At 39.3% G+C, this 25,780-nt stretch overlaps 1 protein-coding gene across 1 annotated transcript in view; it reads right to left on the minus strand.

Moving 5' to 3' along the window:
* Window positions 1–22,625, minus strand: part of BMP5 (bone morphogenetic protein 5) — an 85,971-nt gene extending 63,346 nt beyond the window's left edge. Inside the window, exon 1 of the mRNA XM_006110971.3 lies at window positions 21,433–22,625. Within this exon, the coding sequence (XP_006111033.1) occupies window positions 21,433–21,916 (484 nt within the window). The 5' untranslated portion in view covers window positions 21,917–22,625. The remainder of the gene's footprint in view (window positions 1–21,432) is intronic.
* Window positions 22,626–25,780: the final 3,155 nt, after the last annotated feature.

Below are 25,780 nucleotides of genomic sequence, written 5' to 3' on the forward strand. Positions count from 1 at the left end.
TCTCTCCTGTTAGTTACTTATCTTACTACATGCTCCCTTTCACTGAATCAGGGCTAGTTATTTGACCACTTACCCATTTTTTAACTAACTTTCTGCAGTGTTCAACTCCATCCTTCAAAATCACTGCTGAATTCAGCTGAGAGGCTTCTGTGTAAGCTTTACCTTCTTACTTCCAGATCAACTTGCCCTAATAAGGTACAAATCAGTGAAGTATTGCTCTTATGCAGTTTACCTACTTATAGGGGGTTACTGTTGTTTTAATATTACCCATACTACCAAGCTGATCTAGAAGTATCAATGATTCCTTTTTTACATAAAAAAAGAAAAAGCAGGGAAACACTTTCTGGTCAAGAAAACCAGGAATTAAAGTTTAACCCTTCAAATACTAATTGACTGAGTAGGCAACCATATGCTATGATTATTAGTAAATGTGTTGAATGATGAAGTTCCAACATTTTCATTTTAGAATGCTGCATTTTAATTTTGACTAAACGCTAACAAATATCAGGCCAACTGTAACATCAATCATAAATAAATGAATACACAAATAAAATAATTGAAATTTCCAGAAAGTACAATTTAGAGAAAACAGAAAAAGTGTATTATATATGATCACTTTAAAATTACTTTGACAAATTAAATTTTACACTGAAGTTTGCTAAAACAAAATAATTTCACATATTTTGGATCAGATTCTGAAATCAGTGAAGCTACACAGATTTATACCAGAAAATTTAAACCACCCTATATATTTCAGGTTTTCCATGTCCTATTTCTTCAATTTACTCAACATCATTTTACTGATTATTACAAAACTACATGTAAGTAGTTTAGTTAAAGCATTGCAAAATCTAGAAAGCCCAAAAGAATATTTATCCTTTCTGTTAACATCCTCACACTGGGGCACGTCTAGACTACCCTTGGCTTCCAAAAGAAGATATACATATTAGGCACGAATTTGCATATTTTCTTCTGATATCTTTTTCGAAAGAGGTTTTAAAAAAAAAAAAAAGCAGTCTAGATGGTATTTTTCATGTAAACCTCTCCCTTTTTTGAAAGAACTCTTATTCCTCAGAAATTAGGTTTACAGGGTTCTTTCGAAAAAGGGTTGTTTGCGCGAAAACCCCGTCTAGACTGCTTTTTTTTTCCGAAAAAGGGATTGGAAGAAGATATGCAAATTTGCCTAATTTGCATATCTTCTTTCAGAAGCCAAGGGTAGATGTGCCCAGAGGGTGCATCTAAATAACACTCTTACCTCTTCGCAAGCTACACAATTTGCAGCATGCAAATTGCGTAGCTTATTTTGATGTTATTTCGAAATAAGGTGCTATTCCAAATGTCCCTTATCCCTCCTACCATGAGGTTTACAGGGACATCAGAACAGTGAGCTCATTATATTTCAATATAATGGGCTTGCTGTTAAGATATGGAATAGCTATTTCGCTAAATTAGTTCCACTGTGTAGATGTAGCCTGGATTTGCTTACAGCAGTATTTGTTTCAGAGTATGTTTGGATCATGCTTTATTCCTGACCAAACAACAGGAGGAGAACAATGAGAACATTTCTTTTGTACCCTAACATTTCTCACATTGGGTGCCTTTGATGAACCATCCAGAATGAAACCCAGGACTTTTGCTGAACGATTGAAGTACATTCAGAACTTGCCAATTTGTATGAACACATTGAACAATGGTTAAATGGGGAAACAATGGATTTGGGGAAGGTAAAATGTCTCTGGATCCATCATGCTACTCACTACCAAATTGTTCCAGGTACTACAAGTTGAGAAGCACCTTGAAAATCCCTCAATTTTTTCCCCTGCCTCTGTAGAAGTAGGAGCATCCAGCTAATGAAAGTTTGTGTGTTCCCAAAGAACTCATTAAACCTCGGATAGTATCTCAATAGATGCCTACACTTAATGAGACATGTAACTTTTTATTGTTTGGATTACTAAGAGAACAAGAAAATCAGAACACTCATGTTAATTGAGAAGTCATTCATCAATATAATTAATCTCTGGAATAATTAACACAGTCTCAAGATGGTTTTTATGTGCTACAACTTTAGCTTCTTAGCAGTTAGCGGAGTTTAAACGTAAGAGACAAGTACTTATAAATTGAGCACTAAAGTGGGTACTTTGTGTTTTTATTTCAAATAATATGTTTGTAGTGTCAGGGCAATGAGGAAAATCTGACATTTACAATACAGTGCAGGATCTACCTTTTACTTGGCTGCTGTTTATATGATCCTCCTGTTTCTCCTAGGATGGAAAATAACTACTGGCCTCCTCTCTGACAATAGGCCAATTATTCTATTAGAAGAACCACCTGGAACCATCTGTTCCCCATCCCATGATTGTATCCTTCCATTTGGGGCTGCCTTGCTTTCCTGTTTTTGGTAATAAAAGTCCTCCTTGAAGGCAAACTGGAATAATTTGTTTGGAACAGACTGTAATATATCCCACTAATCCAAAGGGATGTTTGTTCCATCTTAAGGAAACCGACTTCTTTCACATACTGTGGCAATCTAAATACAGGTCAAACATATAGTGCTGGAAATCCCCTTTAAGGAAGTTGTACTATAGAATCTAGTATTTAAATCACCTGAGACTTGCACACTATTCTAGACTAGAATATTTTCACAACACCCCATTGTATGTTCACGTTATGGTATTTGTTTATCTGTATCAATCATGCAAAAATGGGCATGCCCTTTGGTGTATATCCATTTGAAAAATCTGGTTTTAAGTTTCAGAATTTAAGTTGGAGAGGGGAGTGAAAATATCCCACTAATAGTGATCTATTTGTGACACACAAAAAACAACACAAAATCCCCATTGTAAGCTGACTGGCTAGTCCTGGGCCCCTGATCTGTGCTCGGGCCTATAAGTAATGGTCCAGCTAGGGTTGCCAGGTGTCCGGTATTCAACTGGACAATCTGGTTTTTGGGCCCTCTGTCTGGTAAAAATAATTCAGAAAGTACCGGATATGTGCAATGTCTGGTATTTTCTAGTTTCCCGGCTGCCTGATGAAAGCCTGGCAGGGTCGGGGGGAGTAGCTGGGAGGCGGGGCGTGATTAGCACTGGGAGCCTCTGGTTGCGTCTGATGTAAGAGTGACGCCTTGGGGAGGAGGAGAAGCCCTATCCGTGCTCCTGAGCGCTGTTTAAGCGCATTGTGGAGCGGTAGCTGGACTCGCTCGTGCTTCGCCAGGACTGTGTGTGGGACAGGCAGCACTCTGGGATCTGCACGTGCCCGGGTCAGTCCTGCTCCCCGTCGGCCAATTCTCTCCCTCTCCGCTCTCCCGCCTACTCCCCCCGGCCAGGCCCACTTTCCCAAAACCCCCTCTCAGCCAACCCTGCTTCCTACTGGCCGGTTCTCCTCCTCCCGATCTCCCCCAGCCAGCCCCGTTCCCCCTAATCTCCCTCTAATTTCCCCCAGGCAGCTTTGCTGCCCCCGACCCCCTGACCAGCCCTGCTTCCCACTGGCCGCCCACCCCAATCTCTCCCAGCCAACCCCACTGCCCCCGACCTTCCCTTCCAACCAGCCCTGCTTCCTGCTGTCCCCCCCCCCAGCCAGCCCCACTCCCCTCCCGGCCAGTCTGTTCTCCCCCACCCAGATCAAGTGTATCCAGTATTTTTTCTGAAGGTACCTGTTAACCCTAGGTCCAGCAGCCCTTTCAGACCACGGGGCCAGAGGGTAGGGCTGGCAGCTATGCATATGCAAGTCCAATGTCAGTAGAGCCCAGGCCCTGGTTCAGGGTGGGGCAGACAAACAAATCCAGTTTCCCAAAGTCAGTGCAGCACGGGCCTGGTTCAGGGCAGGGCAGCCAACAAACACAGTTCCCAGGCACAAGTGAGAGGAGGGGGAGATATGTATATCAATTCTCGTAGTAAAATGCCTGTATATCTGAAATATTTGGAAATTTGCATTGTCTCAAAATGGAGTCTAAAACTCCATTTTGAATTTGGAATGCCTCTGGTACCATCCATTAAGGTCCAACATTCTGTCACGTCCACAGGTGACTGTTAAAGTTTAAAACATCATTCACCTGTCGGTTGCCATTTACATAAATATATGAATATTCAGTAGCATTCCCACCACCCAATCAGTTTGTACCACGCTCAAGGTGCATCGTTTGGCATCCAATCATTTTGAACCTTTCAGTTCATGCATATTCATGAGCGGAGGATATAAAAGCCCTTCCCTAGCATCAGTTCGTTCTGGTCGTCGGGCTTAACCCGGGATCAGGGCGTCGCTCGTTCATCGGGAATAGGTTTAGATAAGCGAAAGAGAGTGAAAGAGGTCTTGTACAGCCTATAATGCTTATAATGGTACTCTAGGTATCTTGCTTTTCCTTCAAGGAGTCTGACGGAAGGTCAGTTTTCCTAATTAGATTATTTAGTTAGTTTAGGTAAGGTTAGATAGGTAGATCTCGCCATCGTTTCTGTACGTCAGGCTGTGTTGGTCCACGCATGTCGGCCGTCGTCGAGTCTGTACGTCGGGATTAGTATAGGGTTTTTATTTTAGGTTAGGGTTAGGATAGGGTTAGGATAGAGTCTAGCTTCCATCGCCTGTTCCGGTCGCTACCGAAGCGCGAGAAGAGGATCCGGAGACCAGAGGATTCATGGAAGGTGAACCGACCGTCACCGAACTCAACCTGTACTTCGAGGGATCACCTTGGTTATTCCTCTCCTGCGGCTTCCAATTAGCCAAAGGATTGTAGGTCGCCAAGCGACAGGATCATCCGACCAGGGCACCTGGTAGTTCCTCCCTGAAGGCTTTCAATTAGCCTGAGGGTCGTAGGTTGCCAGCATCACATCAATCGCCCCTTCTCGCCGCAGACTCTGTTGTAGGTATAGGGACCTTAAGGGATTTCCCCTTCTGGTCTATTGTTAGTGTAAAACGGGGACTGCCCCCGATGTTATCTCGAGATACCTCTGTTGTAAATTTTATTTTTGTTTAATATAGTCTTGTGGTTGTCAGTTTAAAACCCAGACTTAAGTTTTTATTTCAACGCGCCACACACTCTACCCGATGATTAGATACGGGAAGAGAGGATCCCAACCTTGATATACCATCCCTAAGCAGATCGGTAGGGATATTAAATTATCTCTTTTGGAAAAGTCCTTAAACACCCTTGACATTTCCTTATTCTGTTCGACAAACAGGTAACAGATAGGGCCATGATAAGGTGGGTGCATAATTGGCTGGATAACCGTAGTCAGAGAGTTGTTGTTAACGGTGCTAAATCCTGCTGGAAAGGGATAACAAGTGGAGTTCCACAAGGGTCTGTTTTGGGACCCGTACTGTTCAATATCTTCATCAATGATGTAGATATTGGGATAGAGAGTACGCTTATTAAGTTTGCAGATGATACCAAACTGGGTGGGGTTGCAACTTCTTTGGAGGATAGGGACATAATTCAAAATGACCTTAGCAAGTTAGAGAAATGGTCAGAGGTAAACAGGATGAGGTTTAATAAAGAGAAATGCAAAGTGCTCCACTTAGGAAGGAACAATCAGTTCCAAACATACAAGATGGGAAGCGACTGTCTAGGAAGGAGCATGGCGGAAAGGGATCTAGGGGTCATAGTGGACCACAAGTTGAATATGAGTCAACAGTGTGATGCTGTTGCAAAAAAAGCAAATATGATTCTAGGTTGTATCAACAGGTGTGTCGTAAGCAAAACTCGTGAAGTCATTCTGCCGCTCTACTCTGCACTAGTTAGGCCTCAGCTGGAGTACTGTGACCAGTTCTGGGCGCCACATTTCAAGAAAGATGTGGAGAAATTGGAAAGGGTACAGAGAAGAGCAACAAGAATGATTAAAGGTCTAGAGAACATGACTATGAAGCCAGGCTTCATGAACTGGTCTTGTTTAGTTTGGAAAAAAGAAGATTAAGGGGGGATATGATAGCGGTTTTCAAATATCTAAAAGGGTGTCACAAGGAGGAAGGAGAAAATTTGTTCTTCTTGGTTTCTGAGGACAGGACAAGGAGTAATGGGCTTAAAGTGCAGCAAGGGAGGTTTAGATTAGACATTAGGAAAAAATTCCTAACTGTCAGGGTGGTCAAATATTGGAATAAATTGCCAAGGAAGGTGGTGGAATCTCCCTCTCTGGAGATATTTAAGAACAGGTTAGATAGACATCTGTCAGGGATGGTGTAGACGGAGCTTGGTCCTGCCTTGAGGGCGGGGGGCTGGACTCGATGACCTCTCGAGGTCCCTTCCAGTCCTATGATTCTATGATTCTATAACCCCATTGGGCCAGAAAGAAGCAGGGGTGGAGAAAGGGACAGCTATCTACTGTATATTTCAGAAATTTTCTTTCTTTGTGTGTCTGTCTGTCCCCCAGCTGGAGGACATACACCCCTCCCCTACCAGTGTCCACTGCAGCTGCAGCAGACATGCATAATCCCTTCTCAACTGGCTCCAAGCTACTGCAGTGAGAGAAGATTGGAGTTGTCCCCTCTTCCCACAGAATCCTGCATACCAAACCCTTTATCCCCAGCCCTACTCCAGAACAATGTTTTAAATGAAGGAAAACTAAACTTACTTGAGTTAAGGACTGAAGCAATGCCAAATAAATCTCCTAAATACTCTATTATTTCAATTAGATTTTATTTTTGGTTGACACCGAGAAGCTCATTCATGTTTTTATCTCCTTTTGATTAGACTACTGCAATATTTGGATTGTTTTTTAAACCAAACAGAATTATGACTAAGCAAACTGAAAGAATAGCAACTTCCATAACCAAATGTGAATATAAGAACCTAATCTGCAAGTTTTGCCTGTGCTACCTCTAAAACTTAATATTTCTTTCAAGATCTTTCAAGAACACATATTTTCAAGGCCAAGTTCATGAGTAGGCTAGGTTGTTAGAATCCAGAGTCAAACAAATTCCAAAATTCCAAGTACTACATGACAAGCATATATCTGGGCTTCTTCTCAATACTCAACAACTATGGTTAGTTCTTCACAAAACACTTAGGAGGTTAATTAGCTCTGGTTTTAGACAGCATTTGAAAACATACTATTCCATGCTCTGTTTTCTGAAAATCTTAAGGCCAGATTCTCAGATGGTGCTAATCAACTTTGCTAAACTGAATTGAATAGAGGTGAATTATTTTAAACCATATGAGGATCTGCTGTCTTGCTTTTCACTTTATTGCTTCTTTTCTTCATTTATTTTCAGATAGGAAGTACTCTGAGAACTTCCTTGTGAGATCTCAACAACAAAACAATAGCAATTCTATTTGTAAGATTGGAGTCTCGCCCATCTTACCAGCACAGTGAAAGGGCACATGGAAATACAGAACCACAAAGGGCAAATAAGCAGTACCTTCAAGCCTAGTGTTCAAAATTCATCAGTCACTCTAATATATATAAATCATGGGACTGGCTTAGAAATCATTCATTTAAAAATAAAGTTTAGGTTATTTTATTTGTTTTGTGTTTTTTTAAACAAGTAAGTGTTACATTTCTCTTTGCAATCGTAGGACTAGACACTTCAATAAAAAAGGCTGAGATTATTCTCACATAAATCTCAGGACTCCAAGAAGACCACCAAATACCTTGAAACTGACAATCAGTTCAAGAGAGATGGCAGCACTAGAGAAGTGAAAGGGAGAATTCTAGAAAGACAGAGTAAGCTGCCTTTTGGGGATAGAGATACATATCCCAGGTTATCTTCTTCAAACTCTAGTCATTGCTGCTGCTACATAGGATCTACGCTCCTCAATGCCTTTGGGGAAGCTCCAGATCCTTATCAGCACTGCTTGATCTTGCTCTTCTTACAAGTACCTGGGACCCTACTTGTGAAAAATAAGAGTTTAAAGGTCTAATCCTGAAAACTACATAAGCAACCCCCATCTCCCATTGAACTAAAGTGGAGGTTACTCAGCTTCTCATAGCAACAGGCTCAAACACTGTTATTAGTCCTCAATTCCTGGGAGCAGATCCATGAATTCTCTCATCCTTATTTCAGAATGTTACAACAGGATGCAATTAAGCACAATTAACACAGGGGTCAAATGGTCATCTGATAAACTCTGGTCCAAACAGGCAGCCTGAAAAGGTCAGTGTTGCTAAAGCTGCACAGTATTGATGAGGAGGGGGAAATTAGTATAATTTAAGGATTTTTTTTAAAGGCGAAAAACAACAATCCCAATGTATTCAACTAGAGAAACTTATGTTTTCTGTGTTTATTATATAGAGACATTTCCTAGAAAGTTTGCAAAATGTTATACCTTTTATTTTATACAGACATAAATTAGGCAAATCTCACAATATCTGAGTAAAGCAGGCTGCTTCCCCAGAACTGAAATCTGAGTTTTACTGCTATCGTTTTAATAACTCTTTATTTCATCCATATGGCTGCCTGTCTTAGATGAAAAATAAGTCTCAAAGATTATGATCCACAGCCATCTCCTCTTAGAACAATGACACTCTGGAGTTTCCAGGAAGAATGCACAATACCAGTGTAAGGGCTACAAAGGTCTCAAGAGCTAAATCCTATGTAAAATGCAGATCTAAGTAACAATAGAACAGAAAGTCTGAAGATCAGTAACTCTTCATGGCTGCTGCTCTACCTCTGCAGGGGGCAGAGTCCAACAGATAAATATGGTTGCAGAACTACCCTGTCTACCACCACTGGATGAACAAAAAGCTCAGACTTCTTGTTGGTTCCCCAAATTCTGCCTCCATCACAGGACACAACCACACTCCTAGACCAATTCTGAAACCTCTTTGGCCCTATGTACTTATGGAGAGAAAGCAAGATTTATCCTAGTGAAGAGCTCACAAGGCATGCAAACATCATTTAAACATCCTTATTTTGCAGGTGGAGAAACTGAGTCAGGGCATATTCATTTGGAAACTAAATCTCTTTTTCCCTGATTGTTTCTTGGACATTCCATGGGCTGTCCTTTAGGTCTGGGCTGCAACTGTGGCTGTGCACTAGACTCTCCAGCAGCTCATCCTCCATATAGCTTCTATGTTCCATACAGGAAGTGCCATTCATGTGAGGGTGACCGACTAGACCTCTGAATGGCAACCTCTTTCATCTAGGACAGAGAAGGACTAAGTATTTACTAGCAACCTGAGAGATGCCCTGGGTTAAAGAACCTCTAGAACATTTGCTCCAAAGCTGTCTTACCATTGGACCGTTGCCTGAGCCTGCTAGTCCATCATAAATCACAACAAAATCACTTGCTATTGGTGGTCTGCATGCTGGGCTTGCTGATGCATCATCCACTCTCAGGATTTCTACCATTTTCCCCTTTCATACCTCTTTTGCTTTGTGAGTTCAAAGAATCCCACGGCACTTTACATCATGTGTGATCAGGTGCCATTCTCCACCTGTGTAAAGTCTCCACTACCTCCCTTCTGGTTTATTTTTATTAATAGATTCTAAGGCAAGAAGGGACCACTATGATCACTGAGTCATAGAACTTCCACAGGGTTTTTAGAAAAACATCCATTCTTGATTTAAAAATTGTCAGTAATGGAGAATCCATCATGTCCCTTGGTTAGTTGTTCCAACAATAAATTACTCTCACTCTTTAAAAAAAACAAACACCTTACTTCCAGTCTGAATTTGATTAGCTTTCAATTTTCAGTGGATGGTTAGTTTTATACCTTTTACTATTAGATCATTAAATGATGATCTCATTAAAAAATTTTCCTCATCAAAGTTTTTATACATTGTAACCATTGTACCCTTAACCTTCTCTTTGTTATGCTAAATAGACACAAGGAAATCAATCTATCATTCTAAGGCATGCTTTCTAATTTTTTAATTATTGTCATGACTCTTTGCTGAGCCCTCTCCAACTTAGCAACATCTTTCTTCAATTGTGGGTACCAGAACAGAACACAGTATCCTAGCAGTGTTCGCACCAATGCCAAACATAGAGGTAAAATAAGTGCTCTCCTCCTATTTGAGATTCCCATTTACAACTGCATTTGCTTTTTCAGCCAGTGTCACACTGGGAGGTCATGTGCTGTTGATTATCCACGACAATTGCCCAATTTTTTCAGAGTCACTGTTTCACAGTATGAAGTATCTCATCCTGTAAGTATGGCCCATATTCTTTGATCCTTAATCTATATATTTACATTTAACCATATTAAAATGTATCATTTGTTTACACCCAGTTTACTAAGAGTCCAGTTTGCTTTGAATTGGTGGCCTGGCCTCTTCATTATTTACCACTCTCTCAGCTTTGTGTCATCTACAAACTCTCAGAGATGATTTTATGTTTTCTATCAGGTCATTGGTAAAGATCATAAATAGTATAGGGCCAAGAACCAATCCCTGCAGGATCCCACTGAAAACAGATCTGCTGAATGACTGAATCCCTGTGTACAGTTAAAAAAAATTAATGGAGATCATCTATCTCCTAGAACTAGAAGGGACCTTGCAAGGTCATTGAGTCCAATCCCCTGCCTTTATAGCAGGACCAAGTACCATCCCTGACAAATTTTTACCCCAAATGGCCTCCACAAGGATTGAATTCACAACCCTGGGTTTAGCAGGCCAATTCTCAAACCACTGAGCTATCCCTATGAATAAGCCATTTTTTTAATCCATGTAATACATATCAGGTTAAGTTCATCTTTTTTTTTAAATAAAATGGCATATGGCACCAAATCAAATGCCTTACAAAAGGCAAAATGTATTACATTAAAATCTTTATAAAGCAAACCTGTAATCTCATAAAAATATATCATGTTCGTTTGACAGGACCTATTTTTCATAAACTCATTACATTACCCTCCTTTAGTTAATTATCAATCAGATTCTGTATCAGCCACTCCATTTTCCTGCCCATGATCAATATCAGGTTGACAGGCCTATAATTTCCAGGTCATACCAATCATCCTTATATAAAAATCACCGCATTACCTTTGTTTCAGTCTTCTGGAACTTCCATAGTTCTCCATGTCGAAAATGATGGTCCATCAAACTCCTCAGCTAATTCTTTTAAAACTCTTTAATAAAAGTTATCCAAAACTGCTCATTTTAATATGCCTAACTTAAGGTTCTGTTCAACATCCTTTAGTAATACTATTGGAATGGAAAGAGTGTTATCACCATAGGATGAGAGTGCATCATTAATTTTTCTCCAAATACAGATCAGAAATATGTGATGAATCCTCTGCCTCTTCTGCATTATTGATAATTCTATCAGTTCTATTTAGTAATGGACCAATAACATTGTCCATATTATTTTTGTTCCTAGTATATTTTAAAAACTTTTATTTTCCAGACCAAAGATTTCTCATTGTGTTCCTTGACTTTTCTTATAAAATTGTTAGCACATAAATTAATGCCACCTCAACATAAAAGTCAGCTCTATCATCTCTCCAGGAAAATTATACTGTTAGTAAATTATGAATTAATCATTCTGTCCATATCAGGAAGACTAAACAGATGTGGTTTTGACATTATTTTATAATCGTTTATCGTATTTTACAACTGAATACTCATATTTTTGTTCTGTGTTCGTACAGCACCTATCAAAATGACTAAGACTCCAGAGACACAGAGAGAGAGAGAGAGAGAGAGAGAATGGAAAGAATGGAAGGATGGATGAATACAGATATGCATCTATCTCTACTGGTAGCATTGGAGTATTTTTTCTAGTTTGTTGGTTGCCAACAATGGATGCGTACCATGTTCTAGCACCGATACCTCAGATTTTCCTGACTATTTCCTTAGACTTCCACTCATTACTTTAGTAATGTGCCTTCATGCTTGGTCCCATGGTACCATTGCGCCTATTAGTTATACATGCCCCAGCCATCAATAGAGGATGGGCCACTCCAAGTTCTACACTTTTATCATTGTGGGTACAACATCAACCTCCGAGTTGATATATCAGAATGGTATATCAGAATACCATTGGTTGATATATCAGAATAGTCTAGTATACTAGCACTGTCGGTTAGCAACTACTAGCTTGGTTTGACTAACAAAGCATCTCTCTACTAATATCTGGCCAAAGTTACAGGCCCATTGTACTCATTTCACAGTAATTTTTACACAGAAAACAAGTCTCAAAATACAATACAAAATACAAATCAACTCCTGCCCCCCCAAATTAAATGAGCTGTTGCAAGGGTTGACAAAGTTCTGCCTGCTGTAGCACTTGTGTGTTTTATAGGAAATTTTAGCCAAGGGTGTTATTTTAAGAGAAGAGCAAATGGGGAAACCCCATGGCCTGGCAATAAAATATGAACTTTAGGTGCTATGAAGTACTCATAAATATAACTCAGAACAAGAGGATTCATTGTTCCTCCTGATCCTCTGATCTCAGCCTCTCTGTATGCATCATGGCAACCCTCATCCTTTAGCCCATGGTTTTAAAAAGTTCGCTACTATGTTATTTATGACTATAAGTGTCAGTAGCCAGTCTCTGTGCTCCCCCACATACACATACTCGGGGAGAGGCTTATTTTATTTTACTAGGATGAAAGGATTTGCAACTGGAACTGAGTGGTTTGGGGACATTGAATAAGTTATTTTGCCGTAAGGGAGGAACTGGAGTTTGAAGAGTTCAGTTCTCTACCTCTACCTGCATGGCTTAGGGAGCATATCACTCCCTCTCATTTACACCTCATCCATCAACATCTTGTGCCCTTTCATTGTCCAGTCTCTCTGTTAACAACATTCTCCATCTCTACCACCTTCTCACATTTTTCTCCAATCTTAAGAACTTTATTGGTATGACATGGTGTACAAGTGTTGCCAAAAGGAATACATCACGTTCCATATCAGAGATTCCAGAGGATCATTCCATCGAACGGACCTCTTTCAGTCTCTCCTTTGTCATCTTTAGCTCATTCAGTTTTCTGAATGAATTCTTTAATGCTTTCTTAAACTTTATTTTAAATGCTTTGCCTTCTTTTATTGTCAAGTGATCCACCTTTGTTGACAAGAAAGAGAAAGAAGAGACAATGGAAAGAATTTGAGAAATAATTACAAGCCTGGTACCAGCCAGAGTTCTCCCAAAGTTTTTCTTTAGCAGAAGTCTTCAGATGACACGTCATAAACTGCTCATCCTCACCTATGTGGGAATATAAAACTGCATCTCAAAATGATCACATAATAATCAATTTTTCTGCTAAACTCAGTTAGCCTGTAGGCCGGGGTGGGCAATAATTTTTGATGGAGACCACGCCAAGATTTTGGAAAGTGATCCAGGGCCACGCTCTTTCATGATATTAAAGGAGGAGATGCAGGGTCTGGAATGGAGATTGGGTGCAGAAGGAAGCTTGGGGTAAGGTATAGGGGAGCAGGAGGGAGAATGGAATCTGGGGTGGAGTTTGGGTGAAGGAGGCAGTTGTGACCTAGGGGAGGGGACTGGAGTGCAGGGGGTTGGAATGTTACCTAGAGTAGGGGGGATTTTGATCTAGGGTAGGAGATTGGGATGCCAGATCTGGGAGTGGGTATAGCTGCAAGGGGGGGGCAGAGGTATTTGGTATACAGGCAGTCCCCGGGTTACGTACAAGATAGGGACTGTAGGTTTGTTCTTAAGTTGAATCTGTATGTAAGTCAGAACTGGCGTCAGCCGCTGCTGAAACTGATCAGTTTCAACAGCGGCTGAATCTGGACGCCAGTTCTGACTTACATACGGATTCAACTTAAGAACCCCAGGCATCCCCAAGTCAGCTGCTGCTGAAATTGATCAGTGGCTGATTCCAGGAAGCCCGGGGCAGAGCAACTCTGCCTCGGGCTTCCTGGAATCAGCCCCTGGTCAGTTTCAGTAGCGGCTGACTTGGGGACGCCTAGGGCAGAGCAGCTGGGGTGCTGCTGGGTTGCTCCAGTAGCGCTGCTCCTTGGCGCTACTGGAGAAACCCAGCAGCACCCCAGCTGCTCTACCCCAGGCGTCCTGATTCAGCCACTGCTGAAACTGACCAGCAGCGGCTGAATCAGGACGCCTGGGGCAGAGCAGCTGGGGTGCTGCCGGGTTGGTACAGTAGCACCGAGGAGCGGCACTGCGGGACCAACCCGGCAGCGCCCCAGCTGCTCTACCCCAGGCGTAGGCAAGAAAAGCCTGGTCTGCTGGGGGGGGGGAGAGGGGGCACTAGCTGCATCGCCCCACCAGCAGACCAGGGAGACGCGGGTGGCGGGACCGCCCGCGTCCTCCACGGCTTTGCTCAGTCTCCCTGGTCTGCTGACCAGGGAGACGGGGAGCAAAGCCACAGAGCACGCCCACAGCGGGACAGCCAAGGCGCGCCCGGGCTGTCCCGCTGCGGGCGTGCTCCGCGGCTTTGCTCTGCGTCTCCCTAGTCTGCTGGGGAGGGTTCCCCCCCCCCCAGCAGACCAGGGAGACGTGGAGCAGCTTTTCTCGCCTGGGAGGATGGGGGCGGCGGGACTGCAGCGCATCTGGGCGTCCCGCCGCTCCAGTCCTCCTGGGCGAGAAAAGCCCCGTTCATAACTGCGGATCCGACATAAGTCGGATCCGCGTAACTCGGGGACTGCCTGTATTGATTGTCAGGGCAGAGGGTTGGGGCAGGAAGGGGCTGGGGTGCCAGAGGCAGGCTCTGGCCAGGAGACTTATCAGCCAACAATCAACCCAGCCTGCCTGACTGCAGAGCTAAGACTTACAAAGCTTAAAACATTTCTCAGCCAGTTTGCTTGCCTGCCTGCCCTGCTCCTGCACGGGCTGCATGGACATGTTATTCTAACAGGCAGCTCCCCTTAGCCAGTTTCTATTCAGAAACTGGCCAGTGGGATTGTGCTGGGGGCGGGGACAGCTACTGAAGCTTTCCCCCTCCCCTCCAGTTTTGAAACAGATACGGAGCCCGGCAGCTGCATTTCTGAGCGGCGCGCAGGGCTGTGGGGCAATCAGAGGAGCCTGCCTGGGACTCCCTGCTGCCTCTGCAGGCTGGATTTTGTGGCTTGGTCAGCCGGATCTGGCCTATGGGCCATATTTTGCCCAGACTTGCTGTAGGCTCAAGAAAACCTGCCCAAAGGAAATATGGTTAGAAAGGGTTGGCTCATATCTGCTGTCCCAATTGCTCAGGCAGTAGGTGGGTATCAATGGTAATACTCAGAATATCACGTTTAAAGAAGGTAATAATAACAGCAGTATATGTAAAGAGAACACATATTAACCAAGGTTGGCTTGTTATTCTGAGAGGATACTTTAGCGCGGGAGGTTTCTAGTAAGGCTGGGGGTTAGGAGAGGAGCCAGGACATGAAAGTCAAGAAGTCCTCTTCACATCTCCACTGAAGTCTTATTACTCCCTGGAAATCCTCCTCAAAGACTAAATCCTCACCAACCTCTCTCTTCCTCTTTTGTAGCTAGTCACTAGGGCTATGTCTAGACTGCAAGCCTCTTTCGAAAGAGGCTTTTTTGAAAGATACTTTTAAAAAGCCTCTTTCGAAAAAGAGCGTCTAGACTGCAAGCGGAACTTTCGAAAAAGCAAGCCGCTTTTTCGAAAGAGAGCAGCGAGTGAGTCTGGATGCTCTCTTTCTAAAAAGCCCTGTTGGCATTCAAGAACGCCTTTTTTCAAAAGAGCACTTTCGAAAAAAGGCGTTCTTCCTCGTGAAATGAGGTTTGCCGCCGTCGAAAGAAAAGCCACGTTCTTTCAATTTAATTTCGAAAGAACGCCGCTGTAGTCTAGACGCAGGTGATGTTTTTTCGAAAAAAGGCTACTGGACACAACCTAGGAGTTGGCATTTTCTGAGGAAAGTATGTACTGTACAATACATACAATCCCTATGTCCTCACCCCAAGCTGCGTTTAATCTGGAGAAGCAACACATATTAAAGAATAGAAGCAAGACTGGGGCAGCCTTCCTTCCAATGGGAAAATATTCAAATTTTAAATATATGTTTATGTATAATTTTATATAGAAAGATTATAGATATCTCTTTGCCACGCACTTCTGACCATCTGCTAAACCAGTTTCTCTTCAGTTATCTGCAATTTCTTTCAAATCTGTCGGCAAGGGAAGTCAGACAGCTTTATGCTCCAGTTAATGGAGAGCTTGACATATTTTTGGCTGAGTTGCTACAACAATTTACTTGAATTTAAAGTGTTAACTTTGGCAAAAGAAATAACTGACAGTTGTAAAAATATTATTTTGTTAGAAGATATTCATGCAAAACACACAAACCTATCTAAAGGTACGCCTATATAACTCATAACATTCATGTAACATGAGAAATTTCCAAGGAAATATATAAATATGAAGTGATAAAGTGATATAATTCCAGGATGGAAGGATGGACATCTATTTCTCTTTTGAAATACCAACAGCTTGCTCTGTCACAATATAAAATGCTGATTAGTACTGACTAGCAAATGGTTAGAGATGAGTGAGCTGTTGGTAGTTAATAAGTTATTCAATGACTTTATTGCCTTTTTGTTCCATAACAAATTTGTTCGTTTGTTCATTATTCAAAGCTGTTTGGCACTGTATATGAACATATAAAATTATTCACTTGGTACTCATTGTTTGCGATGTTTGTTTGGAATTCTAAGTCATTGGATTATTTCCGTTGGCTGGGTGGATGACTGCAAAATTTGTTGTGAAGAGAAATCAAAAAGAGGTTTCAAATTGCCAGAATGGCTCGTGTTTGGATAGTATTAGCAGGACTCACAAAACTTTCACTTAGATGAAAATTCAGAGAAAAGAAAGAAACTCAGTGATTTATACTTTCCATTCAACATCTTCATGAGTACTTTATTGCAGTATTTGCCCAACTAATTAGGATCTTAAATAATTAAGATCTGTGGGCTATTTTATTTAATCTTTATTTCTGTAATAGCATCTGTCCATTTAACACAAGATAATAAGAGCATTTTTGCATCACGTTCATTAAAGTTGTTTCAATGTTTCCATTGGAGACTTCTATGTTTGTGATAACATTGCATCCAAAATTAAGCCTGAAAGGTCAGAAACTGGCCACTTTTTTAATATAAAAAATTTGGCCGTTCACAAGTGCTAAATGAATACAGAAGTTAATATCTTTTTATGCTCTTTGCATTCATACATAAACACTAGCTGAGTTTCAGCTGCTCTTGACATTTTCTAGCCTTCATGCCCTTCACTAGTGATTGGTTACTTTAGTGCAGGAGGTTATACAAGTCAATTATTTTGGTTTAGGAAACTAGCTACTGTACAGACACAGTGGCTAAATATGGATAGGAACCCCTCTTTTTTACACTAATAAATAGATTTGTAAATATTTTAAGTATGGATTCATACTATAATCTTAAAATAACTCCAAAAAGTTGTTTTATATCATATTTGTACAGAATAAACAATAGGTTGCAATGTTTTCAAATTTTATATATTTTTCATTTCAGATTTTAAAGAGGAGCATAAATATGCCTTAAACAAGCAAACTCTTTCATGTCAACATTTGATTGGATAGCTAATCTCAAAAGATCTGATCGGGGAGACACTTTGAATAAAGAGTGCAGAGCCCCCAAATGCTTTATATAAGAGTAATTTCTGTTTCTGGACATTTGCTGCTTTTTAAAGCAAATATCACAGTCAGTTCCTTCTTTTAAACAATATGCAATTTTTTAGCTGACTAATATAATAATGACTTTCCCATCTGCATTTTTAAAAATTAAAACTGTTTTCATGTTAGGCAAGATAATAATAATAATTGAAAACTAAAGGTTTTATTATTTTTGTAGTCCATAATGTAGCAGTGGCCAAAAGTATTCAAACCAAATGTAGCAAGACAGAAAATAGAATTGCTTGCTAAAAACAAATATCTGCTTACAGAAAGTTTTATAGATGTCTCGTAAACAAAAGTAAATATATAGATATTTAATAGAAATAAGGATAAACCCTTAAGCATATTAGTAGCAGTAGTCATTGATGGTTTATAGAAAACTTAATCCTTCTACTGGAAATGTTTGAACATAACTGTTAAACTCTTCTCTGTTTCTTTGAACCAAACTTGAGACAAGTTTTTTTCTTTAATTGATTTTTTTAAAGTAAGGGGTGGGCAAACCTTGAAGTCTTTTTTCAGCTGTGTCCTTCCTTTGACACAATTCCCACTGTACACAGTGAGCAAGGACTCTTTACTTATTATAGGATTTAGCTCTTCCCTGGTGAATACAGTGTCATAGATGTCATTTTGGAGATCAGCCAAAAAGAAGATGCCAGAATTCCAAGCTGCAGTCACTCACTTACAATAGTCTGGGTCAAAATGTAGCAGGAAAAAACCACCCATGAACAAAAAAAGAAGCTCTGAAGTTGTAGGTTATATGATCAGATTATTAAAAATCTATGGTTTATTCTTTGTTTTCTGGACCAACTCAGTTAATTCTTCCGTTACAATCATCAATATTTATGGTGAGTTGCCAATATGCGTAGCATTATATAAAGCATAGGGAAATACATAGCTCATTCCCTGTGTATATCTTTGGAGAAAGAAGGGGCCATAATTCTCATATGAACAACATGTACTTACAGTTATAATTTTAGACAAGATAAATATGTTCATTTTTTTTATCCTGGCTGCTCAAGGAAATGTATTTTATATTTGTTATATTTGTAAAATGCATTTTAAAATGTGAGAAGTTTAGAGCTGCATTCTGACAGGTAGATTTTTATTGAAATTAACATATATGTGAAGATTTTGTTCTTCAACAGAAAGGGATTTGCCCTTCACTGATTTTTATTTTTCCCCAGCTTCTTTTGTAATTTACAGTGTTTCCCATAAGGATGATTTTGTTTTTGTATGTCATACCTAATAAGGATTTTATTTTTTGTAGCTCATACCTAATAAGGCTTTTCCAGCTGGATGCTTGCACATTTTTTAATCATATGTGTTTCAAGCAATTATAATTGGCAACACAATGGATTAAATTAGCAAGACAATTAATCTGCTTTGAAAGCATTAGTGACAATATTAACACTGGCATATAACTAATTACATACATTTTATCAATGCAATCTGGGACTACAAAGGTTTATTAATTTGATAAAAGTCGTTCAACGTTTCAAATCTAAAATAATTTGTGTTCTTTTACTAACAATTTTACCTCAATTTGTATTGTTTTAAGGTAAAGTGTAAGTATTGATTTATTAATGTATATTTTCCCCATTGTATGTTAACATAGCTTGCTCTCATCTGTTGAGATCTTAAATCAAACCAAATGGTTACCTGCTTCAGTGACTTATTTAGTCATATGTTATTATGCTAAAACAGAGGCTCATTTAATAAAAATGTTAAAGCTAATAAATATTAGCCATCAATATTTATTACGAATGTTGCACAGTGAAGCATGCTATAAACCGCAATTACACATAATGCACTCTGTGGAAGGGCATTCAAACTGATTTAGGGTTAAGCCTAATTTATGTTTAAAATATATTTTAAATGTCTTACAGATAGATAACAAACAAAACCTGAAATTCATAGCCTATTCTTGAAATTTTATTCATGTGTAATTACTGTAACCACAAGAAAACTCGCACTCCAAGTTTTCAGTTTAAAATGTAAGACAAAATATATAATGTTAATGTTTTTTTTAAAAGGAACGTGGACCTCAAGCCAAAATGAGAGGCAGAAATACTAAGACACGTAGACAAGATTTTAATTCACCTGAATGGGAGTTTTGGCTGTGTAAGCACTGCAGAATTTTGGCCAGTCCAGTCTTGATCCTAATCATGCAAAGACTTATTCACATGTTTAATATTTCATCTTGTAAGAAATCCTATTAAAATAATCTAGATTACGCAAAGGGCAGGTCTTCAACTATTGTAGGTGATTGTAGTTCAATTAACTTTAATGGAACAGCATCAATTCACACTAGCTGAGGATATGACCACTTTGAATTAAGTACATAAGTAAACTTTTGTAAGACTGGATACTTAACTAATGCTTAGGAGATCATTATGCTTCCTATTTTTTTCATATTGGCATTTTAACTTTAATTGCTGTACTTTTTGTGTGTTGTATCATGTAGCCAATAATTTTCAACTAATATTCAAGAAGTATAATGTTTAGAAAACCCCTGGAAAGGAACTGGTCTTTAAAAAAGAAGTTTTATTCTGTTCAACTTGTTGACTTCTAGGAACATAAAATAAAATGTATTAGTTGTAACTGGAGTTTCAAATATATGTTGCTGTTTTGTAAAAAAAAAAAAGTAGGTCTGAAAACTGAGCACACTAATCTGTCAACTAATTAGTTTAATGAAATTTTATTATTTGGCAATTAAAGTCTAGGGTGTAATTTTCCTACAAATTCTGGTTAGCCAAGAAGATTGGCGATTTAAAGACACGTTTAATCCTGCAGCAGGTTTAAGAGACCTGGAAGACAAAAAAGCCCCAAATGTGTGTGACAATGATTATTTCAGAATATGGGCCAATATTTTAAAAGTTACCCGTAATAACTATTACTCTGGAAACCAAGAGGGTTTATCACATCTTTTATAGCACTTGCAGAAAAACTTCAGGTTTTCATTTAAAGTCTTTTGCTGCTAAACTCAAATTAGAAGCTGTATAAATAGTGCTGTCAGGCTTGCTGCAAATGCCTTTTTCATTTTACATTGTAAAATAGTGAGTAAATTAAAGAATTGTTTGCAACATTGTTAATGACATTTAAGTTGCCTATTTTAGTTAAGATATGTGCAGCTGATTTTTTTAAATTGAATTATGTAATGTTTCATAACTGGTAAACATGTGGCTACTCAAGATCGCATAACTTAGATTTCATCCATATATTTTAGTATATATTTTCAAGAGCCCAAGCATGCTTTTGATATAAGATAGTATATCTGTTATTTATGTTATAAACAAACATACAAAGTAAGACCTAACCCAAGTTCCAGGCATCCTGACAAAATACTAAAAATATGAACCTTGATTATAAAATAGAAACAAAAAATCAGCAGCAGATACCACAAAATCCAACCATCCAGCTGAAAAGATAACAAAAATCTGACATTTACAAACAGAAAAAAATAAACCACAAAAAGGCCCTCTCTTGTCAGAAACGGCTTGATTCCACTCCTTCTTAACATTTTAGCCTTTAAAATATTAACATTTGATGTTTGTTTATGTTTGAGCTTGACATAAAAGGCAGAGGAAAATAACCCATCAATATACATATATGTCTGATTTTTTTTTTAATTTTAAAAAATGGAGCTGGCCTAAGGCTAGCACTTTCATTACATCAATGAAAGAAAGAAAACAGAAGCCAGGAGAGGAGAGTTATAGAAACTGACTTTACATAAACAGTGAGAGAAACCTTTTTCCATGACCACCTACAATGTAGCTACTTTACCATTAGTACAAGTTCTATTTTATTAGAAGTACAACTTCCAGGGCCCAATCCTGCTTTGTTTATACAGGCTAAGCTCCTGCTGGGAGATTTGTGTCTGTACAAACTACAGGATCAGGGCTCTAGCTTGTAAAACAGAGAAGAAAAAATGTTTAAACATACCTAAATTGACAAAGCTCATGACCATGTCGGCATCATTCAGAAAGTTGGTATCACGCAGGCTGGCTAAGGGAGGACTCTGTGTGGTCAAGGGGGTCATGCGAGATAATTGTATTCTCCGGGAGTATGCATTTGGAGATGTAGAATATCCTTTTCTTACCCCTCTGGTCACTCCTCCCATTGATTCCCTCAGTGAATACTCCAGTTCATCAGTATCCTCTTCATTTGTCATGGCATTGTACAGGTCCAGCATGAAGAGGGGTGCAGAAGAAGCCTGCTTTCCAGGTGAAAATGGTCTGGGTCTGTGAGGTAAACCCAAGATAGAGAGAATCTCTCTCTGGATCTCTCTTCTCTCATGGTTCCGGAGCCTCCTGTAAATAAAACTTGAATGGACATGATTGTCTCCTAAGCCCCCCTGTGCATGACCCACCAGAACCCAGCAATTCCAGAGCAAGCCCAGGAAAGCTCTGAGTGTCGTTAGGTTCATCTTTGAAAAGAAAAAAGAACAAAAATACTTCTGCTTATTCTGAGCTCCTATGAGGTCTGCTTTCCCAGTGGCAGAAAAACAAAATTTACCTATTCTTCATGTCAATGTCATCTCTAAACATAACATCTTTGGTGATTCTCCCCCGCCCTCTGTTTAAATATTATGGAATGTGTCAGGTTGCAGTTATTTCTAGGAAAGCTGAAATTCAGACTTCCAATTTTCCACTGTTGTTATCGCTTTTTCTGCATTTATGGAGCAGAAGACCAGTATTTTGTCAGCTGACCTAGGCATTCCTATAAAAACCTTAGATAACCAGGTCTTTAGTTCAGGGTTGTGTTAGTAAGAGATGATCTTCTGATACACTGTAGTTCCCAGAGTTATCTTCACTTGTTATTCTGAGTTCTTCTCACACCTTGCCCTCTTTCCAAGATAAAGTCCTGAGTCACAGATTTGTCTTGATCTCTATTTCGGTAGTATAATTTATATTTTTCCAGCAGCCTGGTGATAATTTTAACATCTTTTGAATCACCTTAATGTAAACTAATTCTTAAGCATGTACTAATCTAATTCATATGTTTCCCTGAATTTACTTGAAAAAAAACTTCTGTAAATCCATTCAACTCCTGTCAGCTTCTTAACTGTTATTTCCAACTCTTGCAGGCACAAATATAACAGCTCTCTTCAGCAGAGATCTAAAGACTAATGTAAGCACAACCCTGCTGGGAAAGAAGAGGCTTCTCATTGTAATTTGAACCCAGCAAAGCAAAAAAGTCCTTAACCCTTCTGCTGCCAGACAAAGCTTCACCCACCCCCAGAACCCCAATGTACAGTAATATATGTAAATTAACTACAGAATTTGACATTTACACACAGCTTCCAGAAAAGTCCAGCTCTATAATTTAATTTTACTTCAACTGTATGTCTTAAATTTGTTAATGCTTATAATACAGATCTTTCCGTCTGTATATTAGTAAATTTGAATATAACACATTCAATTATATGACATATTAGGATTTTATTCTGAGAATTGTTTATATTTTAAGATGCTTAACTAAATGAAGATTACCCTTAAAAAAACGCCTGTATGATAATTTATCAATTAAAGCTCAGTTTACTTCTCTGTTTAAACTGAAAATTAGCAGAAGGCAATCTAAATAAAAACAAAGTCAGTAAGCAACGTATTCAAAATGCACATGTAGTTAATGGTGTAATTATACATTACATAGGTTGTAATTTGTAATTATCAATAATCATTTGTTTAAAGTGTATTTTGTGTCATAAATGACTGTACTGCATTTCCCAGTAAAAGTCCAAAACTGAGATTTAAACTATTTCTCCAATGTAGTATAACTGGATAGATAGCTAAACAGTTGCGCACAAATGCTTAACTTGAAATTATGGTTCTCATCTCCATTTTATTAAGGCCTGCACATTTGATTTTCATATAATTTACATAAATTCATAGTGTGTGTCCTAATTGTATAAAATTACCATATGGTTTAAACTTTAGGGAAACTTCCCTTAATGAGGACACAACTGGGAAGTGAGGCAGGGGCAAGAATACATAAAAAGAAAGAAAATAGGAAAAAATGAAAAAAGTTACTGAAATGCCAAATTGCCTTCAGCAGCTTTCACTGATGTGACTAGCACCTTCTCAGCAGATGACCATAGTTTTCAGTGAACTTACGAACACTACAGAAATATATTCTCACCCTAATGAGCCACTTTGTGAACAATTTCTCTACTATTGTAGGCACAAATAAACTTTTCTCATACATTCGGGTCTGCCCTTGGGGCCCAATCCAACTCTGATTGAAGCATACTGAACACTTTCCATTAAATCAAGGACCCATTCAAGGCACACTGATGATAGCCAGGCAACCCCACAGGCATTGTCAAAGGAAGGATTTATCCCATAATAGTACTGCTACTGTTAACAATGAAATTCATGGTAGAACCCTTGGTCCGTTATGAGAGAATGATCAGGATCCTACTGAGTTTTCTTGTTCCATTTATTTTCCCTCGACCACCATTTGCTGTGTCCACTATAAAGTAAATCTTAGTTTTCATTTATGTATGAACTCCCATTTGTCCTACTCAGAGGAGAGGTCGGGTATCAAGGATATTATTTTACACCTCCTCCATAATCTCCCGTAACCATATTTATTTCTCTTTTCCACCAAAACATCCCCATTCTTCTCTGCACAAACAAATTTTGTAGGACTAACTTTTGCCGGTCAACAACACAAGGTTTCAAATTTACTCAGAGCTCTTCTTTCTTCCGTGTACGTTCAACAGCTTGTCTCTTTCACCAGCTGAAGTTATATAAGAAGTGGGTCTTTGTCCACAAAAGCTATGCCCAAATAATTCTGTCAGTCTTTAAGGTGTCACAGAACTCCTCACTGATTTTAGAGATTCAGACTAACATGGCTACCCCTTTAATACTTATTCCTCTTGTTTCGCTAATATTTTGGGACTAATAGAGATACATTTTTCTCTAAATATTCATAAAAGGTCTTGGTCTGATTGCCCTGGAAACTTCAGTGAGATAACATAGGAAGTTTCTATTGTTGCCTGTTGCCCCTTAGATGAACTGAGGGCTAACATGCCTAAAGTACAAACCTGGTCAGTCAACCTTTAGTTTCTCTTCTGAAAGTGCCAACGAATTCTCTCAATGGTGAGAGTGCTTTTTAATTTTATAAACAGCTATTCAATAGGAATCAGAATAATCAAGTAAACCACTAATCATACAGTTAAGGGCAATAATTTCAGTCACTATCAAACTAAGCCAGAACAAAATACTTAAACTAGAGCTTACCTACTCTGAACCAGCAAGTCCTCCTGATTAGAACCTTTAAAAAAAAGCCCTTAATTCATTTTATGGGAACAAACATAGCATTCTTCCATAACAGTTCATGTTCTACAGACAACAGACATTTATCACAGATCTCTCACACATACGATACCATAGCCCCTCCAAAAATTAAAGGTTCTATTAGTTGAGCTGAAGCAGATATCCTGTAGCAGTTTAGATAAATAAGAACTGATTATGTCCTTTTCTTATCTCTTTTGTAGGTAGACTGACTAGCCAAGGAAGACACCTCACATAAATATAGTATAGTGGTGTCTTTTATTGGCAAGTCTTCTTCTTAGTGTATTCTCAACCTGCCTCAAGCAGCATGTGACCAGGATCAGGATTCATGATTCATCACTGAATTTGGTCCCCTAGTTGGATAATTAGCTTTCCAGGGATGAGGAGGAAGACAGGAATGCTGATCCATGCCCCCACAAGTATTGCTTACAGTTGAAACAAGTAGTGCTGTTTGGATCTGGATATTTGGATATTCACAACCTGGCTCAAGCAGCATGTGACCAGGATCAGGATTCATCACTGAATTTGGTCCCCTAGTTGGATAATTAGCTTTCCAGGGATGCAAGACAGGAATGCTGATCCATGCCCCACAAGTATTGCTTACAGTTGAAACAAGTAGTGATATTTAGATCTGGATTGAGTTTAGGTGAGGACTCAGGTTCAATGTCAAATTGGAGCTAGGATTCAGATTTATGACAACATGAACTTTGCATAAGATTTCAGTTTAAAAAGTAACGGAAACTGTATGCAACCAACTACTTTCATAAGATTTTAGCTGCATTCAAGGCCTCTTGTGGTTTTGTATCTAATCCAGAATCAAAACTGCAGCAGTGTGTTTGAATCCGAAATTCAGATTACTTTCGATTTGAGGTTCCAGTTTTGGCTCTCTCTAAAACCAACAATCTTTATTCCAAAATACAAATATGCACAGAATTTATATACGAGAGCATGTAAGCAATCTCTTGCCAGACCTAGCAAATGACATTAACCTC

This window comes from Pelodiscus sinensis, chromosome 3 (assembly GCF_049634645.1).
Source record: "Pelodiscus sinensis isolate JC-2024 chromosome 3, ASM4963464v1, whole genome shotgun sequence".
Lineage (NCBI taxonomy): Eukaryota > Metazoa > Chordata > Testudines > Trionychidae > Pelodiscus > Pelodiscus sinensis.